Below are 21,359 nucleotides of genomic sequence, written 5' to 3'. Positions count from 1 at the left end.
TTCTAAGCAACCTGTTCTAGTGCCTCACCCACCCTTTGAGTAAAGAATTTCCTCCCAGTATCTAAACTAATAAAAAACTTTTTTTTAAAGATAATGTTAAGCTTCAGCATGCTCACCATACCTCAGCTCCACCCATCCATTTTGGTTCATGGGGAAATTCAGCACACAGGATATCTTCTGACTGGTTAGTTCCTAATACATGATAATACAGCTTTTGGTGCAGATTAGTGGAGGTCTCAGTACCTAGTGAATAGCAGATAATTAAACAATTAGTTCTCAAAGAAATCCAACGCCCACACAAAACCTTCAGAAACCTCTATATCTTTCTGCATATAAAAGAAGAGAGCCATTCAGCAGAGAGAACTAGGAATAATTGAAGTGTACAACCATTCCCCTCCAAACAATCAAAGTTCTCCACTATACACTGCATCTTCAAATCATGTGGCCGCCTTGTTCAAACAGTTAGCCTTTCACGTTTGAAGAAAGTATTGCCTGCAGTAAAAGTTTATCACTTCAAACTACACTTTCTTTAAATACTAAACAATCAAAGAAAAGCAACAATCTCTGCCACCCTTTAAAGATGCTTCTGCTTCTATCTTACATTGGGGAATTAAGAGGAGATCTACTGCTAATTGCTGTTTTTAGGAACTGTTGTATTTTCATCTGCTGAAAATAAAATGAAGCATTATAAGGTGCAGCACGATGTGCTACTTGATTTTTCCTTTTTTTTTCTTGCAACATTTTCCAGTGCAATACTTCAGATTCTGAACTACAAATATGTTTAAAAGTAAACACAACACATGGTGAGTGTCTAAATTACAAGTTTGGCAAAACTACATGCTACAAATTTAAATAGAGACAGAATTTCAGCTCTCTTCAAGGTTTCACAAAGGGCACAGGTTCAGAAGAAATATAATAGTAGCATTCCCTTACATTAAGAGAAAGCTCCTAAATTTCTTCTATATTGACACTCTCCAACAATTTACTCTGCTTTCTGTACTACTTTAAGTTTTGCTAGCATAAATGTTCAGGTTTGCTGTGCAGTGAACCACAGATGAATGGATCTGGTTGAGTAACAAAAACCTTGTAACTCAGGTTACTCTTCATCAAGTCAACCTCCTAAGTCAGTTCACCTACGCCCAGAAAAAAAATGCATAACAAGGCAGAGATCTAGAGTAAACTGTCTCCAGACATAAATTTCAGTCAACCACAGATTGTATGAGAAAAAAATAAAAGGGCCAGTAAACTTTTAAGCAAAGGATAGTCAGAGAGACAAGAATAAAAGGAAGGGGCACGAATTGAATACAGGTTTTGGCCATATAAGACAATCTGATATCTAACTGTATAAACTAGTATTAACTATTTGTTGCACAAATTAATTGAAAAAGTTACTTTGTTTCCAAATGGCATGCAACTGGTACAGCCATACTTACCATCACTTTTCCCATCTTGTTTTGGATAGCAGTTATAGAACATGCCTTTTCCATCATGGGTCCATGCCATGCAACTGAATTTAACTCTTTCGAGTGTATCTGGAAGTTCCTCAGGACCTTCCACTTTCATAAACTTGATAGTAACCCAATCAGAACCACTAGAACTCAGGCCATATGCAAAGTATTCACCATCTTCACTGAATGCATAACCTAGAAAATCAGAAACAAACAAGATGCAGTAAGAACCAGAGCAAGGAATCAGAGTTTTCAAAAAAGTGGTTGCTATTTTCCTACATGGCTTTTTACTATTCACTATACACTAGTCAAATCTCAACAAAAGAGAGGTATAACTGAAAGCAGTTAAAAGGACTGTGCTCACCGAACACCAAGAGGACTTATTTTCTAAAGATAATACAAGCAACTACACCAACTATAATTTGGGATTTGCAGTAGTTTTCTTATCTTGGGCCTCTCAAATAGATTGCAGATTCATGTTTAGTCAGTCATGTGTACTCAGAAAGCATGTTTAGTAGCATCACTAGTACTCCGCACTGCAGATGCATTACTGCTTCAATATTGCAATCAGTGAAAACTAGACCCTGCATAACCATCAAAACTGAATTCCCCACTACAAAACAAATGGATTCATTACCATAATGCCAGCTAAGACTTCTGAGATATATGCAGATCTATCCAAATTTTGAGGAAAATATGATTCTGAAAAAAATTCAGAAGATTTTCCATCACAGCCAACAAGGATCAAATTCACTTCTGGAAATCAACTCAACTGAAGAGACTGAATTATCATAAGCCTATCAAGACCTGAAAGTAACTACTGAAAAAAAAAAATGCACTTAATAGGAATTTCAGGTTTGAGACACACCACTCATGCACCTCAACATATTCTTCCCCCCTAAGAACAAGGGTGGTCATTCTGATTCAGAACAGAATCCATATAGGTTTCTTCAGAAGTAACAAGAAGATGCCTGCAAGAGCAAGAGCAACACCAGCACACCTATTTCCTGAAAGTATTCTTCCAGCTTCTGACCATTTTTAGGACACCTCTTTTCCACGAAGCAGCTTGTTAATCATCATCAATGCGTGCCTTCCCTTGACCTTCTCTACCTTCCCTTCAAACCCACAGTAAGCTCCCTATATCAACATCAACTGTCATTGTTAATCAAATCTACTACTTCCAAGATAAACAAACACTTTCTTTGCTTTGGACTCAGCTCCCACTGCCCTCATTTGATATCCTCTCATTCTTAGAACAGAAAAAATCATGAATATCCAAGCCTTTTGCACTCTCTCCATCATACTTACTGCCGTGCAGGATTTTGCAGACTGCTATCAGATCCTTGTTATCTCTTTTCCAGATCGATTGATCTGGGCACATTCAATTGTTTCTAACCTCTGTTCCAAACCTTTGATTGTTCCAGTTGCCCTTCTCTGAACTATAATTTAGAGCCCCATTTGGGAGCTGACCAGGCTGGCACTGTGTTTAATTTTCAAACACTACCACATAAACCCCTGGGTTGCAAATATAATGATGTTTTCTGTTCTCGTCTCCATTTCTTTCTTAACTATTTCTGACATTCAGTGTCTTTATTTTGGCTGCTACAAGGAACCAGGGTAACAGTATCATGGAATTGTCTTTTAGAAACCAAGAATTCTTCTGAAGTAGTCATGGTCAGCTCAGAATCTCATCCATTTCTTTCCAAATGAGGCCAAGGTTCTTTATCCTCTGTGTATCATGAACTTATCTACTTCCTGCATCTTTTCAGTCATTTTTCAGTCTTTACATGGGATAACTCCATATTATCAATCTACTTTGCCACCTCCCTGCTCACTCCTTTTTCTAGCTACATGAGAATATATAGAACAGCCCATGTCCTTTCACAGTTCCTGGGAGAGCCGCATTGGTGATTTCTACTTTGAGAGCTAGACAGTTATTCCTGTCCCTGTCTTTACATTATTTATTTATTTTAAAATCAATGCCAGGATTTTCACCTCTTTTTCCATGGCTGTCTTTTCTCTAGTTGCGTTTAGAAAGAGACTTTGTTATAAGCTTTGCAGAAATGCAGCATGAACCTGATCTGATATCCACACTTTAAAGGCAGGACTTCTCTGTGAAAAAGCCATATTGATTCTTTTTGACTAGATTATACTCAAAGTGTCTTCTTATTCTGTCCTTTGTGTAGTTTTCATCAATTGGTCTTGCAAAGACTTCGAAAGCTTATAGATTTAAGAGCCCTGCTTCTGCAATAAGCCAACAAGGAGTGGGAAAATGGACAGCTAACATGAGTTATCACTGAAGCGAACAAGTCATCTTGTGATTCTCACAGAAGTTAACACTATGCTACTTCATTCTCTCTTACCTTAACTTGCAGGCTTGTATTAAGAACGCAAACTAAAATTTTAAGATAATTAGTTTATAGAAGTTAATAAATTTTTTTTCCTAGCTACAGAAAGCCTCAAGATCCATACATATTTCAGTGGAATACATTCCAGATTTATGAAAAAGATATGACAAAAAATAAACCCAGTTAATTATGAAAATAACAGACTGAGAAGAGCTTTTCTGAAAGACTATACAAAATACATATGGCTACTGTGATTACTTTGATGCTAACAAGCCACTCTGGTCATACTTCTTTGTTGTTTTTTAAACACAATAAGAGTCACAAACTATTTCTAACTACTGAAGACCCAGACTTGTTCAGGAGTAACTGTCGTGTCACCAACCTCGTAAAGCCACAGTGCCATCATCAGAAAGCTTATTTGGATCTAGAAAAACTTTGGCATCAGCATCCAAGGAGTCTTGTACATATAAAACCCTCTGGTTCTGTAGTCCTGTATTGTAAAAGTGAAAATACCTAAAAGAACAAAAGATGGCAAAATGACTATGAAGAACTCAGATTTTTCAATTAGACTAGCAAGAAAAACTTGTGTTAGATTGTCATGGAGTGAATAAAAGACAGATAAATATGGAAATACAAGCATCACAGCAGAACAGGAACCATGGCTTCCCCTGTGACCATAAGGGAGTTGGTGATCCACTTTGACACAGAGGAGGCCCAGACACTAATTTCTAGGCCTCTGAAAACAAAAGGAATTCCAGCCCAATAAGATATGTAGATTACATAAAGGAGACTATATATGAGTGCATCTAAAACATCTTTTAATAATAAAATCTGCATTACCACAGTGCATTTCAAACAAAGCAAAATGTTCTAAGCTCCACATAACTGTCTACATTAAAGTTTATATAGCTTATATAAAGTTTATATATGTCATCCAATGGAACAGGCTCTCATCTCCCTCAGCAAGTGTTAATTAACTTGGTATAACACCATAATCTCTTAAAACAGAATATGAAATTTAGGGGCACAATTTTTAAACACTATGATTTAAGCTCAGCACAAGCCAATCAATAGAGTAACACTCAAACTAAAAAAACACCTATTAAAATCAAAGTAAAGTGCCATAAATTGAAGCACATTAAGTTACTGGCATAATTGCTCTTTCTGGAGGACAGTCAGTTACAACAAATTAAGAATTTTTTTTTTTAATCTCTAGAGGAGACTGTACTCAACAATGCCATGAACACTTCTGCAACATAAAATATTATGAGCATTAATAACCACAGCTAGACATGTTTGCTTTGCACAGGAAGAACAGCTTAGAGAATCCAGAGCAATTGCTGACCAAGCCTGCTCCAGAATCAGATTTGGCACACATGTGCAGTAGCATCACATATAACTATAAGCTTTTCCTGACTTGCTCAACAGGGCTTAATTCCCTGTATACAGCACTGTCCTTCAGCAGCTTCACTGCTTCTGGGCTTAAATTTAACATCTTTAAGAGATGGCATGCTGTGTCACGTAAGTGCCAAATCAACATCAGCTCCCCACAATATAGCAAAAACAAACTGAAAGCAAAGCACCAACACAATATACTTTCCCTCCATTAATAACAAGAATCTATGCCCTCTCTCACAGGACAGGTAACTAAAGAGCTGCAGATCTCTCTCAATACCAATGCAAAAGTCTTAAGGTAATTGAGCTATCTTTTGCTCTTCCCTGTGCGTTACAGTGAAAACATGCCTGGTATAAGTAGGTGCTCATTTAACAAAGATCAAATTAATTAAGATTACTGGAACAGACTAATTTTGGTTTGTTTTATTAAACATTTAGAACATGTACCTGACAGATTTGTGGTGTTTTTTTTTTTTTTTTTAAGGAGGAAGTGTCTTTAACTGGCAGTGATAAACCTTCAAAGAAACTCCTCAGAGTTTTTATTTTATAGCAGCTGTCCTACATTGTAGTTAGTTTTAATAAATCCACTGTTCTTATTAAGAAGATGATAAATGCACAAGAAGATAATATGACTGGGAATCACAGACACTCTAGCATCTTGTGCTCTGCATCATGCAACCACATCTTAAATACCAGCTTGAACACATGCCTTTCCTAGTTCCCAGCAATAAAGAAATAAATGCAAGCATAGCTTATAATTTATCTAACTTGTACTTGCTTTTGACCTGCTCCACATTCTATAATTTATCTAACTTGTACTTGCTTTTGACCTGCTCCACATTCATCTATGCCACCTACGAAGACATTCCTCACGTACCTTTTTCCTTTCTTGAAGTGGCAACTGTATTTAGGATAATCATAGAGTTCAGTCATTCGTTCTTTGAATAGTCCTCTGACAGGGCACTGCTCAAGAAAGGGTACTGTAAGCTTGTTCTGAGCCTCCACAAATGCCTGAAAGAAAATAATATCCCCCCCCCCAAAAAAAGTATATTAGTTCAAGTAGAAATGTGCACTTCCTACAGGAAACACTACTTAATTATTAATTAAATTATTAATTAAACATTAATTATTAATTATCACAGATATTTTTCTCCCCATGTAGGGTGTGTAGAGTTACACCTGAACAATCTCACATATTTACCTGCATTATTACACGTTGCAGCACTTAATAAGACAGATTCTATACCTTGAATTATCTTTCTCCAGGACACACATTAAGGTAGTCAGCAGTCAGGCCAAAGACAAGCCAGATTCCTGCCACTCCCTTTTAAAAACAAAACACAACAAAACAACACACCAAAGCTCTTTCTTCAAAAGAAATTCTTAGGTTTACAGCTACCATTTAAGCAAATATCAGTTACAGAAAACACGTAGGAAAAAAAAAAAAAATCACCTTCTCTTACTTCACCACAAATGCAGATAAATCAGGAAACTGATAATGAACAGAGTCCCTTTTGCCCATACACACGACTATCATTTCAGGGTCTGTGAAAAACTAGATGATGATACAAAATGTCACGTGCACCATCTGTTCATTCTATTAACATAACACTTTGGATTACTAGCCCCAGTCAATATTTCTTGGAAAGCCCAATGTATTGTCCTTTACAAGAACAGATGAGACATTTTTCCCTCTGTCCAAAGATAAATTCTTAGTTACAAAAGAGAAACATATGTAACCTCTGGGAAGAGAACATTAAGGGGTCTGGCTTCCTTAGAACATTCCACCAAACACATGCAAGCACTTAACTCCAGTGGACAAAACTATTGCCACTTCAGCTGTTTGTTAGAGGCCACCACTCCCATTACATGGATGGAAAAAATGGTGCTATGCTGGTGTTTCATCAGACCTACTTACAGCACAGTGCATTAACATAAAATTAATACCTAATGTCTTAAGGCAGCATGCTGTGAACCACAGCTGTTAGGAAGCAGACATGCAGACTCTTCTGTCATGAGCATAGGCTAGAAAGGATAGGGCACAGTGCATGTAGCTGTAAATCACAGCCAGGCTTTCCAAAGACAGCTGCAGTACCATGCACAACCCAGTCTCTAGCTGTTATTGAAATGAGGTGAGCTGAAATGCTGGACTCTTGACACCTGTTTAACACAGGTTTCTTCCCCAGCTTCTTTGAATGAGGTTATTGTTTCTACCCTCTCCTGAATCTGTTACAAAGCAGGTGGATCAGTGCATAGTAACATCTGAGTTACATTTCACTGTAGTACATGACTTATGGGAGTGGGTGGGCCACAAACCATAATGCACAGCCTGTATTTCACAGCCTTTCAGGAGAAACAGCTGCTAGACAAAGCACTTAATAGGCATTTACCAATTGCTGTCAATGTTTAGCCATCTATCAGTTCTTCAGGTGAAAAAGATGAAAGAATAAAACAAAATTGCCTATACTAATAGCATTTTACAGTGAGAAGTGGCTCCATGAGGCACAGAGGTTAATGGACCCTGCTGCCACAGTAGTGCATGGCCAATAGTTGCATTGCCAAGCTTTGTTTTCAGAGACTTGTCAGGCTACATGATAAGGGGGAAAGTACATTAATTCTGGTCACTCTCCATTTGGAAGATATTTGTTCATGTCCAACAAAGCACACAGAAACTGGTAAGTTTTAAACACAAGTGCAAAATTAATAATGCTCTAAGAACACTCAGCTAAGTGCAGAAATGCTTTAGGTTAAGAACTCACGTGCTGGCTACATGCAAGTCACCACTTAAGGATGACAGAGAAAAACAACTATAGCACTGAAAAGGGAAAGACACAAAAGAAGGCTAAAATGATTTATGGACCTTTACTCAACATTAGACTCCATGCATCAGGGACTCTGTCACGAAATTATCCCCCAAGAATGAAAAAGGGGAAACCATTGCCAGGGGAAGGCTGATTTTTATTTCTGTTCTCCCCCTGAGGATTAAATTGACAAAGGCAGCTTTAAGATCCTGTACAGAAGCACAGCACATCCCAGTGGTAAGCCAAAACATTGCTCCAATGAGAACATGGTGTAGCTTCTACCTTGCTGTCCTAACATTCCCAGGCTCTATTAGAAGACAAAAAGAACTTAAATCTACCCAAGAATCACTTTGATCTGATCTGTTTCCTCTAAGTAGAAATATAGAAATTTCTAAGAGCACAGCACATACCATGAAGGCTAACTACTCAAAGTGTTGTGACATTTTCAGAGGGGAAAAAGAAAAATATATATGCATACACACACATACACAAAAACACCAACATGCTAGACAGGCAGAAGTACTCTGTGGTAGCATTCAGCAGAAAGAAACTGGCACAGATCCTTGTTCCCTCTATTAAGAGTGACCCAAACAGTAACACTGCTGTAGAGTACACTGAGACTATATGTGTTACTCAGGTTTAACTGAGTGCAGTTTTAAGTGCAGTCACACTTTTACCACATCTGCTTTTACCTCTTGCACTCAGAGAGAAGACACAAGCTTTTCCTTTCAACCGTTCATTGCACAACAATATGCTTACAAATTAACTGTTGCACTCAAGTGATTTATTAGTAATTTTGTTTTTAAAGAAATTTCAAACATTTTTTACCACTTAGTATGCACCAAAGATGAAAAGACTGCTTAGAAAAGGGAATATCATCACTGTCTAAAAAAGGAGGTAGGAATTAAAAGATTTTTGAAAGACATTCTGTCCAATTTGGAATCTGTTCTTAACCATAAGGCAATACATATTTGAAATATTGCCCTGTGTGAAGTGCAGGAACAGATGTTACCAATAGAACTCTCACAGCAGACAATTCTGTTGACCGTGCTGAGTTAAACAGGTGCCAACCAAGGGTACAGAACCTACAGCAATTGTCCATATGTTCTCATGAACCTACAGAGAAAATACTTCCTCTGCTGAAATCTACACCTGACAAACTAATAGCAGCCTTGACCCAAAAGAATTTGTTAGCAGAAGAAAGAATAGAATAAGGGTCAAAGTAAGGTATACACTTGCATGTGGCAGAAAATAAGGTAATTTTGAAAAGCAAAGGTGGTAGTGAGGCCAGAGACAAGGCTACACAAGGCTAAAGTTTTTGACAATCACTTGACCAGGTCAAATGGTATTTTAAAAGAAGTGTATATTTAAATTTCATATGAAAAAAAAAAAAAGACACTTTTTTTTTTTAAACTGTGGTTTGTTACAACCCATCAGGTACATGCTACTATGCTACTCTCTTGACAAGATTATTTCTATCCAAGAAGAAAACTACCCAAGAAGAAAACAAGGCGTTCACAGTATATTTTCCATGGGTAAGTCTTGGGATATAAATTGTTTTTTAAAATATTATTAGTCTTTGTTATTAATCCATAAAGAATTTACAGTTCATTTAATAGTTACCCCCCAAAATCTCTGTATCTCAGTGAAAGACAGTTTGGTCCAACTCCTACAAGAATGCACGTACCTTGTATCAAATGTTCCAAAATTAAACTAAGAAATTTCTGGTGGCTTGCTCCTTAGCACTTTCTTTGGTCTTTACTAAAGCAAAACCCAAAGTTTAACTGCAAGGTTATCCAAAAAGTGTATGAAAAGCGTTGAGTTATAACTGCAAACCCATTTAATCTTAGTTTTGAGAGTTTCAGTTCATATCTCAATCCATACATACACCAGTTCATAATATCAAAGTAAGCTATCTGCTACACAACCCCTACTTTATTATCCCTTCTCCATCCCTGATGTCTGAGATATGCTACACGTTCCTGTCTACAGAGCTGTTCTAGTGAGCTAAGGTATTGTATACAATTGACTAATATACAGTAACAAAAGACTTTTCTAGTCTAAAATAGAGCTTACATCCCAAAGTGTAAAACATGCCAAGAAGTTAAAGAAGTCCAGCCAAGCCAAACCCAAGACACTAGACGAAGAATGATTTTGCAATTGTGACTTTGGTCATCAACAGAAGACTTTACTAGAGTAGCAGAACATTTCAAATGAGACAAAAAAAATCTTCCTCAGTTTGTCTTAAAAGTCAATGGTTGAACATAACAGCAGCAGAAACCCAGCAGAAACCCACGCTGCGTTTTTTCTCCCAGGTAAGACCAGAACTTCCTTCTTTAATCAGGAGCTTGGCTTCTACTTATGTGTCTGCAGAAGAGATTTTTAGTTGTTTGTAACTGTGCATAACTACATCCAAGCACACACAAGCCAAAAACAAAACAAAAACAAAAAAAAAGGCACACTAATACATAGAGATGGAAGCATGTTACTTGAGGGTTGGCTTTATCAACTCAGAGACTGTGCATATGACAAGAAGCAGTACTGGCTACCTACCTGCAGACTTTAATAATCTGTTTCTTAATCGAAGCTACATGCACTGGTAACCTAACTGAAAGATCTCTAGAGCTATCAGACTTTCATCTAATTAAAAGTAGCTTGTGTGCTGCTAGAAAAGAAAGTATCTAATTCTTAGATCCAAATATCATGTGGCCTTTGGGTGAGCTGAATTATGTGTTTCACTACAAAACTCATTTACCTAAAGGCTTCATCCCCAGAAAAATCACCTTGTGATGGCTACGCTGATGCAAGAAAGGGACAAAAACACTCCAGTCAATGTAAGAATGAGGGAGAGGTCAGAGAAAGCACAGAATCAACCAATTTAATGGAATTGTACAAAATACAGCAGATTAGGTACAGTACCACCTACACTCTAACATCACTAGAGAAACACCTGACTAAGCCAATTACAAAAAGAAAAATGATTTGGATTAGACATAGCACAAGCGACTGTGATTCTTTACAGGCATAATTTCTTTCCACCTCAATCCTATAAAACCTACAGCACATATCAGTTAGAACCGTGAACATTCCATAGTTGAAACTGGTATCATTTGCTTGCACTTTTTACTCCATGCTTCAAGAAATTTAAACTGTTTCACCAACTCATGTCAACGGAAACAAAGTAACACCAATCATCACCACTCCAATGCTTGACTATTTCTGCTTAGTCAAGAATTCTAAGGCAAAATCCAACATAATTGTCTCGCTATTTAACAGCACATACAGAACACTTTTGACTGTTCTCAAGTGAGAAAACATCCCTAACTTTATAAATGAAGTTCAGCCTTCACTCTTAGCTTAAACCAGAATTTTCCCTGTTTACAACACGCTTGATTTGCCTGGATGTGACAGGAACTGGGAGTGGGAGTTCTTTCATTGCAGATGAGCACAAAAGCCAAAGTTAATTCTTCTGTATTTAAAATGTGGAAAATTAAAGTTAGCTTATTGGTGGGGGTATGCATTGGACACCTGATCTTCTCCCAGAATAGATGGAAGTGTGAGATTGTTACATAGTGCATAAAGAGAACACAGGACTCAGAGGAAGAGTAAGAAAAGATGCACGTCTCAAGATTAGTGACTTCAAGATTTGAAAAGTCTACAAAGCACACTTGAAATTCCCTCTGAAGTCTGTACAGCCATCCAATTGTTCCTTTACCAGGGTCTGGTTATTGTTTGATCCGGTAAGTACAGAATGGTTATTCTGCAGGACTCCTGCAGAACAATCTGAAGAACACAGAGATAAAACCATTAAAAAAGCTAGTAAGAAAGAGCAGCTGTCAGCAACCTCTGCTGTAGAGCACAAGAAAGTGAGTAATAGAGCAAATGAAAGAGGCTTAATGCTTCACAAGTCTTTTCTGACCTCTGTGAAAGAAGCAGGAAAGCAAAAAACTTGCTGTCTTTGTTCAGTAACTCCTGAGACATTGCAAAAGATGACCTCCTACTCGAGTACTCAGACACAAAGGAACTCTTTCCACTTTTGGCATCATTCTATTGCAGCACTGCCAAGTTGTGTGTTTTTTGGACTGTAGGTAAGTATGAAGTAACAGAATTTTCGTTCCACCACAATGACATCTTATGCCTGGGTGGCTTCATTTTTTACAAGGATGCTGCAATTCCCCATTCCTTTTTTTGTCTCTACATAAATACCACCTCGGTAAGAGATTGATCTGCCTTCAAGTTTTTCTCCCCAGTCTGTTCACAGCATGTAGCAAAAGCAGTGACACAAATAGTGACATCTCGGCATTTTCACAGTGCCACCTCTCCTCCATAGGGTTCTGAAAACCACCTGAGTGGGTGGATACTTGCATGGCCCTTATAAAGCAAAGATATAACCATACCTCCCTATGAATAAATCCCTTTAAATGTGATGTACCATATCTTAAGCATATCAGAACCAAAACACCAAATACTCCAAACTTACTACATGTATAATTTTCATTGTCAATGTCTATGGATTAATTTTTCTCTACAATACAGTCCCCAAATAACTTTTTAAATACAGATATTTATAAATCCTAGATCCACATTTACAGGTAGGGAATGGAACATTGTGTATGTTTTTATCTTAGTCTTAACTGTTACAGCAAATCCTATTTAAAAATCCTGTAGCTCATCAAAACATCATAGGTGCTTAGCATAATATGAGTGAATTTAAAAGGAATCTTACTAACAGAAAGATATCTTACACAATTATTTTTAAAAGAAACTAGCCCTTCATCTTCTTTCCAACACAGTCATGTCAGTAGGTAGAAGCTAGAGCTGTTGCTCTCTAGCTACAGTTGTCACAAAGGTATTAGCCATTCTAAGGGAACAATCCCCTTCCACTCCACTGCCATCTACAACTTTCTTGCCATTACTCTTCCAACTCCCTGTGCCATGACTACCGGAGGAACTCGCTCACAGACACACTTCATTATTTTTCAGGGTCTCCCTCAGTGAAAGACCTGCTCCAGAAGCAGAGTCTAGCTATACTAGATCGCACACCGAAAATACTGTGACATCTGTAGTAGAAGCCATTATCAAAGCCTAACCTAAGGAGAACAAAGTTCAAAACACACAAAATGGATTTACACACTTGTCACTGTAAGAAGAAGGAAAGGTAAATGAAAAGCTTTCTTCCTACCCGTTCTGACTTGTATTAATATGGCAATTTTAGATCTACTTAGGACAGTAGGCAAAGCAATCTTAAAAACAGAGAGGTCCCCTTCAGTGTTATAGTGCAACCTTGAAAATTGGCTTGTCAAAGAAAATCAACGCAAGACAAACAGGGCTTTAGTTTTCCAAATTGTTATACCCACCCTAACACAAAGGTACAAAACAACAGCACTGATCCATTGGCACCTTTAAGCATCACTACGTTACACCTACATTCACAATGGTAAGATTTTTAAATCTATTGGCAGGTCTTCTAAAAACAGAATACATACCCATAGCCTACAAAAGAGATCTTTTATTGAAACAGCCATTTCTGTACAAAGAAAGGTTACCTTTGTCTGCTCACTGTCAGGATCTTCAAGCCAGCAATATGGGTCACTGATTTTGTGTCCATGGTAATCCAATACCTGAATTAATAAGAGACAATACTTTGAAAAAATAATGAGAAAAAAAAAAAAAAAAAAAAGGCATTTATACAATAAACTTTTTACCAGGGAATAAGCCACACTGAAACAAAGTTTATTTGGAATTTCAACAGAAGCACATAGTGCTAAGAAGCAAAAGAAGAGGATGCTAAGAAGCAAAAGAAAAGGACACCAGCATCTTGCTCTCAGGTGAGTTGTTAGTTCTATCATTTTTTGGTGGAAGAACTATGGCAGCAATAATCCTTAGGGGAAAAAAAATAACACCAGAGAAACGCACAGGACAAACCTTAATTCTTTCCACAAGGTAGCTTAGAAAGCTCATTTAAAAACAAACAAATCAGACCTCTTTCAAATCCAGATGCTTAAGTGAAATCTCAAAACCTGACTCCAGGTTGAACCCAGAAGTGTAAATTCGGGTTCTGCCCCTGGCAGTTACTACACCCCTCCATGTAATGCTCACAAACTTTCAGCAAAGTACACACGCTGATGAAAAGAAAACCATTTTTAGCACCCAAATTAGCTCCTATCTGCCCACTTGCTCCAGCACACAAAAGGCACCGAGATACCTGGAGTCGCACGGTTCAGCCTTCCGCTTAACTACGGAATTAAATACTTGAGTCTTTCCAGCTCACCTCTGCCAACATTTTGGGTTAAAAGCAAAGTGTGCGCTGCAAATAATTCCTGGCCCGGCGTACAAAGCACAGCAATACGAGGAAGAACTGCGAAGCACGCACGATTCCCTACAAACTCACACCGCGATCCACGCGGGTACCACGCTGGAACACGCGGAGACATTACGTTCCCGGTGCACCATCACGGAGAAGCCGGCGGCGCCCCTCCGGCAGCCAGGCAGGCCCGCATTTCCCAGCCGCTCGGAAGCCGCCCCCCGAGCCCCCAACCCGGCTCCGCAGGGCCGCAGCGGCAGAGCGCCGCGACCCGCCCCGCACGGCCCATCCCCGCGCCCGGCCACCCCCGGGCGCTAACGTAAGGAGGGCCTCGAAAGGGAGCGCGGCAGGCTTCCCCCCGACAAAGCCGCTCGGGCCGCCGAGGCGCCCCCGAATCGGAGTTCCGAGTGCGGGCTGCCCCCCGCGCCAGCCGTACTCACGGCGGCCTCGTCGCGGTACACCTCGGGGTACTGGAAGGCCTGCATGGCGGGAGGAGGCGCAGAGCGACGAGAAGAGGAGGAAGAGAGGCGCGGAAGGGGCTGCGACGCTGCAACTCGAGCGGCAGCGGCCGGCAGCGAGCTCACAGCACGGCCCAGGCGCAGCGGAGCCGCCATAAGACCCGCCCTAACCAGGGAAGGCCGGCGGCGGACCGAGGCGGCAGCGCCCTCTGTTGGAGGCCGCCGCGCCGGCTGCCCCCGGGGCTCCTCTAGGAGTATGGGGTGGATCACTTCGAGCATCGTCACCCCGGTGTTTATTTGTAATAGGGATTCTTGTGTTAGAAAACTCACAGTTTTTCTTCGAAGTGACGGAGTGATCTCTAGTATCACAAAAATACTAGAAGCATGTAGCTCTTGGTCCTCTGACCAGCAGCACGGCCACGTTGCTTGCCTTCTGAACTGATGCTTCTTCGAAGTTTCGGCTCACAACCCCGACAAAACCATGCTTACTACGGGGTGAGTTCGACTGCTCTCTACCAAGCAACTCCTGTGTACATGTGATGCATGATGCAGAGCTGGAGGCAACAATGTTTACACATGATAAGAGTCTACAGGCAAGAGCAGCCCAAAGACGGCACAGTCCCTGATAAAGTTGTGGTTAGAATGACAATAATATAAAGCATTCCAGAAATTGAATCAAGTCTTCACACTTACCAACTCAGAAATGTGTCTTGATTCAATACACTTAATGAGAAGAGTTACCATCTCTAAATGGGCTTACTTTGAGGGTGGATTGTGTACGTGTGACGGAATAAGGCCACACAATAACGATTACTGTTAATAACTGATCTAACTACATTCATCAGTTTCATTTACGTCCATAAGTCTTCATGTCTCTCATCCCTTCTCTTACGGTCAGTTTTCCTTCTTCCTTTATTGCCCTATTTAATCCTGTGTAAGGCCAACTACACCTTTTGCATTGGTGCTCACAAAATGCAGACAGCAAGGTAATGGAGATGCCTTGGTGTGCCCTGTGCTGCCAAAAGTTTGCTAGTTGCCTGAGCACAGGGCACCACTGTGAAAAGAGCCAAACAATGCAATCTTTGCACCCTCCCCTCAGGCACTTACAGGCATTGATGGGATCCCCCTGAGCCTCCTCTTCTCCAGGCTGAGCAGGCCCAGCTCTCTCAGCTTTTCCTCACAGCAGAGGTGTCCCAGTCTCTTCAGCATCTTGATGGCCCCCCACTGGACCCTTTCCAGTATGTCCAGGTCTCTCTTGTACTGGGGGCCCAGCACAGTGCTCCAGGTGGGACCTCACCAATGTAGAGGGGAAGAATCATTTCCCTTGACCTCCTGACAACTCTGCCTAATGCAGCCAAGAACAGTGATTGCCATCTCAGCACAAATGGCACTCAGCTGCCAACTCATGCACACCTTGGTACACCCTGAAGCCCCAGGCCCTTTTCTGCAGAGCTGCTTTCCAGCTGGGTGTCCTGGTTCCTGGGGCTGTTCCTCCCCAGGTGCAGCCTTGCACTTCTCCTTGCTGAACCCCTGGAGGTCCCTGTCAGCCCTGTGCTGTTGGGGTCCCTCCGGGTGGCAGCACAGCCCCCTGCTGTGTTGGCCACTGCCCCCAGTTTGGTGTTATCTGTAACTTTACTGGGGAGACTCCCTGCTCCATCATCCATTCATGGAGATGTTAAACATGACTGAATGCAGAACCAACCCCTGGGGTACTCTGCTGGTTACTGATCTCTAACCAGGCTTTTCACCAATGACACTGCCCTCTGAGTCTGGCTGTCCAGCTGGCAGAGTTCTGAGTCCTCTCAACTTCAGTTTCTACACATCTAAGTCCTTGCATCTGATCCAGAGCTGCAGTTTTCCTGCAGAAAAAAAAAAGGTCATCTTCTTCAGACTGGAAATGTTGTCCGTTGTTAATGTGAACATTCCACATTTGTCCAGAATTTTTGGATGTTCAGCATCTTGGTTATGCTTATAAGTACTTCTGACCTAGCAGCCAGCCATGCATCCAAACATCCCAGACATTTCCACAATGTATCTGTAGATCAGCTTTGTGCAGTAAAAGCAGCCCACTGTAACATACTGAGTTATGCACAGATGTTCTTCAGGCACTTGAAGAACTCTGATGTGCCAGGAGAGGGCAGCCAGACCGCACACTTCTGTGCAGCTGGCACAGGAATGCCCCTATTTTTCAGTCTAGAACAACGCTCTCATACCAGTGCACAGTTATTACAACATGGCCTGGCAAGCATCCAAGTAGTCACAGTAATTATCCATCATAATACCTTTCAATTCATCCCGGATACAGAGAAAGTGGGAAGATACAAAGATACCCACATGCATGGTTTTCCAGGATAAGATCATTTGGCTCGTATTTTACAACTAGTAATATTCTTTCAAAGGTGAGCACCAGGGATGGGCAGAAAGTGAATTTTCTCTTTAACGTAAATTTCCCTTTTGTTCCTTATGGGGGGGAGGAAGGAGGAGGGCTCACAAATGAACAGTAGATAAAGAAGCAAAATTGCACTGTCTGAGCTTTCCTTATCAGAAAAGCAGTTATTACAGGTTACACAGTGCCTAAAGCATTGCCGAAAACATGTTTTTCTTAGTGGTGAGCATGCGCTCCCTGTACAAATGGAAGAGAGTGTAGCACATTTTTTGTTAACAGAAATACTTACTATGAAAGATGTAGCCATCTTCTCCCTTTTCCTTAACACGCTCCCTTTTCTTAACTAACACAAAATTTAAAGAGATTACTGTTGGGACTTTATCCTAATTTTAGCTTTGAGACCAGATTTAATTGTTTAGTGTTGTAACAGCAAGTGAAATTTCTAGAAAGAAATTACTTGCTCAAAAACCCTCCAGTAGAGTTTATTAATGATTTTTTACTAAGTTTTGAGGATACTCTGCTGAGTAAGCAAAAATTCTTCCTGTACTTCAAACAAAACAAAACAAAACAAAACAAACCCAAGTTTTAACATCTCACAGTTGTCATTATCATCACATTTCCATATTAGCATGAATTCAATCATTTGAAAAACACATTCTGGTCTCTGCTGATATTAATTACATTTCTGTTGATCATCCAGTCATTAGCCGATTTCTTTCGGCTTAATCAGCATATCTAATTTGACTCACTGCAAGTTGTGTTTTGACTCAGTAGGAAGTGACCTCATCCTTCTTGTGGGGGAACGTCTTACCAAAAAATACCAGCAAATTTTGTTTTTACCTTTCCTTTTCATCCTTTCCCCTGTCTCATTCTACTGCCAGGATTTGACAATGACTAGAAAATTTTCTGCTATAGAAAGAAGCCAGGTCTGTACCTTGACTTCTGTTTTCTTTGTGTTTTTAAAATGCCACTTACTTAATTGTAAGACACCAGTTCTGCTGTTCAGACATTTATCAACAGATGTCAGCAGAACCTCAGTTTTTCACTAACAGGAACATGCTGAGGCATACAAATTATTCAAGTTTCAGCAGAAAGCAATTCTGAAGGTGTCTGCCCTGCTGGATTTCTGTTTTGAAAACACTAATTGAGAGCCTTAGTCTTATTGATTAGCAGTGAGTCTTTGATTTCTAAGTAATATTACTGTACATTTTAATTACAAAAATTCTGTATCGTTTATGGGTAACTGAGGATTGCTCAGTTTTTGAGCTGATTTATAGAGTGTCTACATAACGTAGAGAAAGTCTGCGTTATTTCAGTTATAGACACTACTACATGATGTAGAAATGACCAACGTTTGAAATTGCAGTCAAGCAAAACACTGTTTTGTTATGGTTAACTGCTCTGCACACTAAGGGTCAGGATGGGTACATTAAAGTCAGTGGTATGCTGCAGAATCATATTACCTTTCCCTGGTATTGTGGGTTGGTACACTGACACTCCTGGAGTTATGAAGTCAAATAGGTAATAAGGGATATTTACATGGTGAGTTGGCATGGAATAGCAATCACAGAATAGCTATTTCAAAGTATTTCATCGAGCAGGCAATTCTAAACCATGATTATGGTGTGATAAACCATCTCTAAAGTGACATGAGCATCGACATATAAATCATCTTAGTATAAATACATCCAATTAAAAATATCTTTCCCTAGACTGAAGGAATTGGTGGTTATCTTTTTTTTCTTTTTTCTTTTTTTTTCAGATGGATAAGTGTTGAGATGTTTTAGGCTTACTTGCCTTTCCTTCTGCATGGACCTTCTTGTGAAGTGAAGAGTGAACAAAATTTTAATCCTGGAAGATGCTAATATCCCGGGAATTCTTACTTCATTCTTTGGTTTTTTTTCCCTAATTTTTTTTTTTTATCTGATACCAATTTGCCACTAAAAGAAGGATTTGCTGAATAGCAGAGATCACATAGGAGAATCTGGGCTTTTGTATCCCTGAATAGATACTGAATTCTCAGCTTTTGCTGGATGTTTGGCATGTTTGGGTCTTTTTATAACTTACCAGGGAGTCCTTCAGAGTCTGCAAAGTTAGGTACTTATCCACTGGATCATGGTGTAGTCCTGACACTTATGTATACTTCAGCGTTTCTGGAAATGCATCCTACTGTTATTATCTCAATAATTCCACAACTCTATTGCATTTTGCTAGTCTTCTGAAAAATGCTTTTGTAGATAAGTTAGAAGGGTTTGAACTTTTGTTGGTATACAGAGTTTAACAGGTAAGAAAGTCCAACACTGTCAATAAGAGGTTTTCTAGCTATCTTTTTTTCATTCCACCTATTTCAGTTCCCACTAAGTAACATTCTGTAAAAATATCTTTATAAGCATTTTTAATCTAATTATTTCGTGTGTGTGTGTGTAAAGATAGCTAATCCACATTAATAAAATGGAAAAGGAAGTGCTTATTCTGATGTGGTTTTGTTGTTGCTGTTTTGGGGTTTTTTGGTCTTTCTAAACTCCTCTTTTTGGCCGTTGGGTGATGCAAAAATATATTATAAGCCTATCATTGTATTCAGATCTTAAAACCAACTCAAATAACTCCTATATTAAAAAAAAACAAACACAATATAAATAATGTTTAGATGGTAGTATCTGAAAAAAGAAATAAATATTTAAAGAATTTAAAGGAAGCTATTTATTCCTTACATTTCAGAAAATATGGGATAATTATTTTCCATTGTGCCTCAGAAGACATTTGGTTTGGGTTATAATGCTATAGAAACTATAGTTCCTTGAAGAAAAAATATAATTCAGACCACCAGAAATGCGATTCCAAACAAACTTTAACATGCCTTTGAGAAGAACCTCTCATTCCATGGGAAAAAGGAGGAAATAAAGCTATGAAATCCATGACCTTTGAATTGGAAATACAAACTATTTATGACAATGTACTTGGTTATCACAGTGCTCTGGCCACCCTTTGTAATAATTCATTTAAAATGAATTATATCACTACAGTTCCACATTGGAGACAAAAATAAGAAGAAAGTAAGTTTTAGTTCCATAATTGTCATTTAAGAACAGTATGAATTTTGATAGGCACTAAATTATTACATTTGTAAATAATCCAATTGTAATATTTTTAATATATGGGGTGACTTTAACATCTCCTGCAAGCGAGTATGAATTAAACCTAGTTCTGTAACTGAGGAACACATTCTTAACGTTTGCAGAGTTGAATGTGAAATCTCTGTATTTCTGTCATTGTACTGTCTATGCAGTTCAGACACGAATCATGCACAGTGTATTTTTTACAGAGAGCTCTTCCTGGGCTGGGAAGGCAGTGTAGGAAAAGTTATGATGTGGAATATGTGATGATTGCTGGCACATCTCTTGTTTATCAGAGCCGACAGTGGGGCTGGAATCTGCAGAGAGGAAAATTACGCTGTGCTTGGCAGTGGGGGAGTCCTTGTGATGAAACGAGAGGAGAAGAAACTTATTTTCAATTGTGGATAAAGAAGAAAGAGTGAGAAAACACTCACTTGCCAAAACAAGAGAGGGCCATCTTGTGGAAATAGACATGCAGGAGAATGAAACCCAGACTGCTAATCTTATCTGTATGGTAGTATGAGGAAGGTTATAGCTTTGAAGTTTTATGTACCATGATTTACACAGATATGAGAAGCTGAGGCAGAGAAAGATCTGGTCTGAGGGTGCTGACAAATTCAAGGACTAAACAGAAGACAGGGCAGTCATGTTAGCCACAGTGGCTGCAAAAAGAAGAAGCAAAGAAAGCTTAGAAGAAAGATTAAGAGCTCTGGTGAGCTGCACTAAGCTTGAGCCGATGGCTAGACATTCGGAGAGAAGCCAGCTGAGATCTGGGCTTGGACAGAAGGGAGCGTAAGGGTGGATTTGAATCATCAGCATGAGCAGTTGGGCTTGTGTTTACAGATGAGCTTACCCAGAGAGGAGGAGCCCTCGGCAGAGAGAAGACACATTATTCACCTATTTTCGCGTGAGATTTATTGATAATAAAATCTTTTAATACCTATGTGATTTTAAATCCTGCCACCAAAACTTTTTAATACGCAGATTTTAATCTAGTGCAAAGCTGGTAGAAAAACTCTATGTGGTTTACAGAGTAGACAGTCAGTTTAGAAGATGAATTTTCTCAGGCTGCAACAATAACGCTGAAAACAAATGTCTTGCATGTG

At 39.4% G+C, this 21,359-nt stretch overlaps 1 protein-coding gene across 2 annotated transcripts in view; it reads right to left on the bottom strand.

Moving 5' to 3' along the window:
* The window catches only part of PREP (prolyl endopeptidase), a 98,002-nt gene extending 83,064 nt beyond the window's left edge, over nt 1-14,938 (bottom strand). Inside the window, exons 1-6 of one of the 2 annotated variants that reach the window (XM_031611257.2) lie at nt 14,737-14,938; nt 13,539-13,613; nt 6,069-6,202; nt 4,179-4,309; nt 1,434-1,643; nt 122-243 (exon numbers count right to left, since the gene is read on the bottom strand). In XM_031611257.2, coding sequence (XP_031467117.2) covers nt 122-243; nt 1,434-1,643; nt 4,179-4,309; nt 6,069-6,202; nt 13,539-13,613; nt 14,737-14,910 — 846 coding nt within the window. In that variant the 5' untranslated portion in view covers nt 14,911-14,938. Of the gene's footprint in view, nt 1-121; nt 244-1,433; nt 1,644-4,178; nt 4,310-6,068; nt 6,203-13,538; nt 13,614-14,383; nt 14,547-14,736 lie in introns of those variants that run through there. The other variant, XM_090135933.1, reaches the window with a different exon arrangement.
* Between the last annotated feature and the right edge of the window lie 6,421 nt (nt 14,939-21,359).

This window comes from Phasianus colchicus, chromosome 2 (genome assembly GCF_987193195.1).
Source record: "Phasianus colchicus chromosome 2, bPhaCol1.hap1.1, whole genome shotgun sequence".
NCBI lineage: Eukaryota > Metazoa > Chordata > Aves > Galliformes > Phasianidae > Phasianus > Phasianus colchicus.
This window is presented reverse-complemented; position numbering and strand designations above follow the sequence as displayed.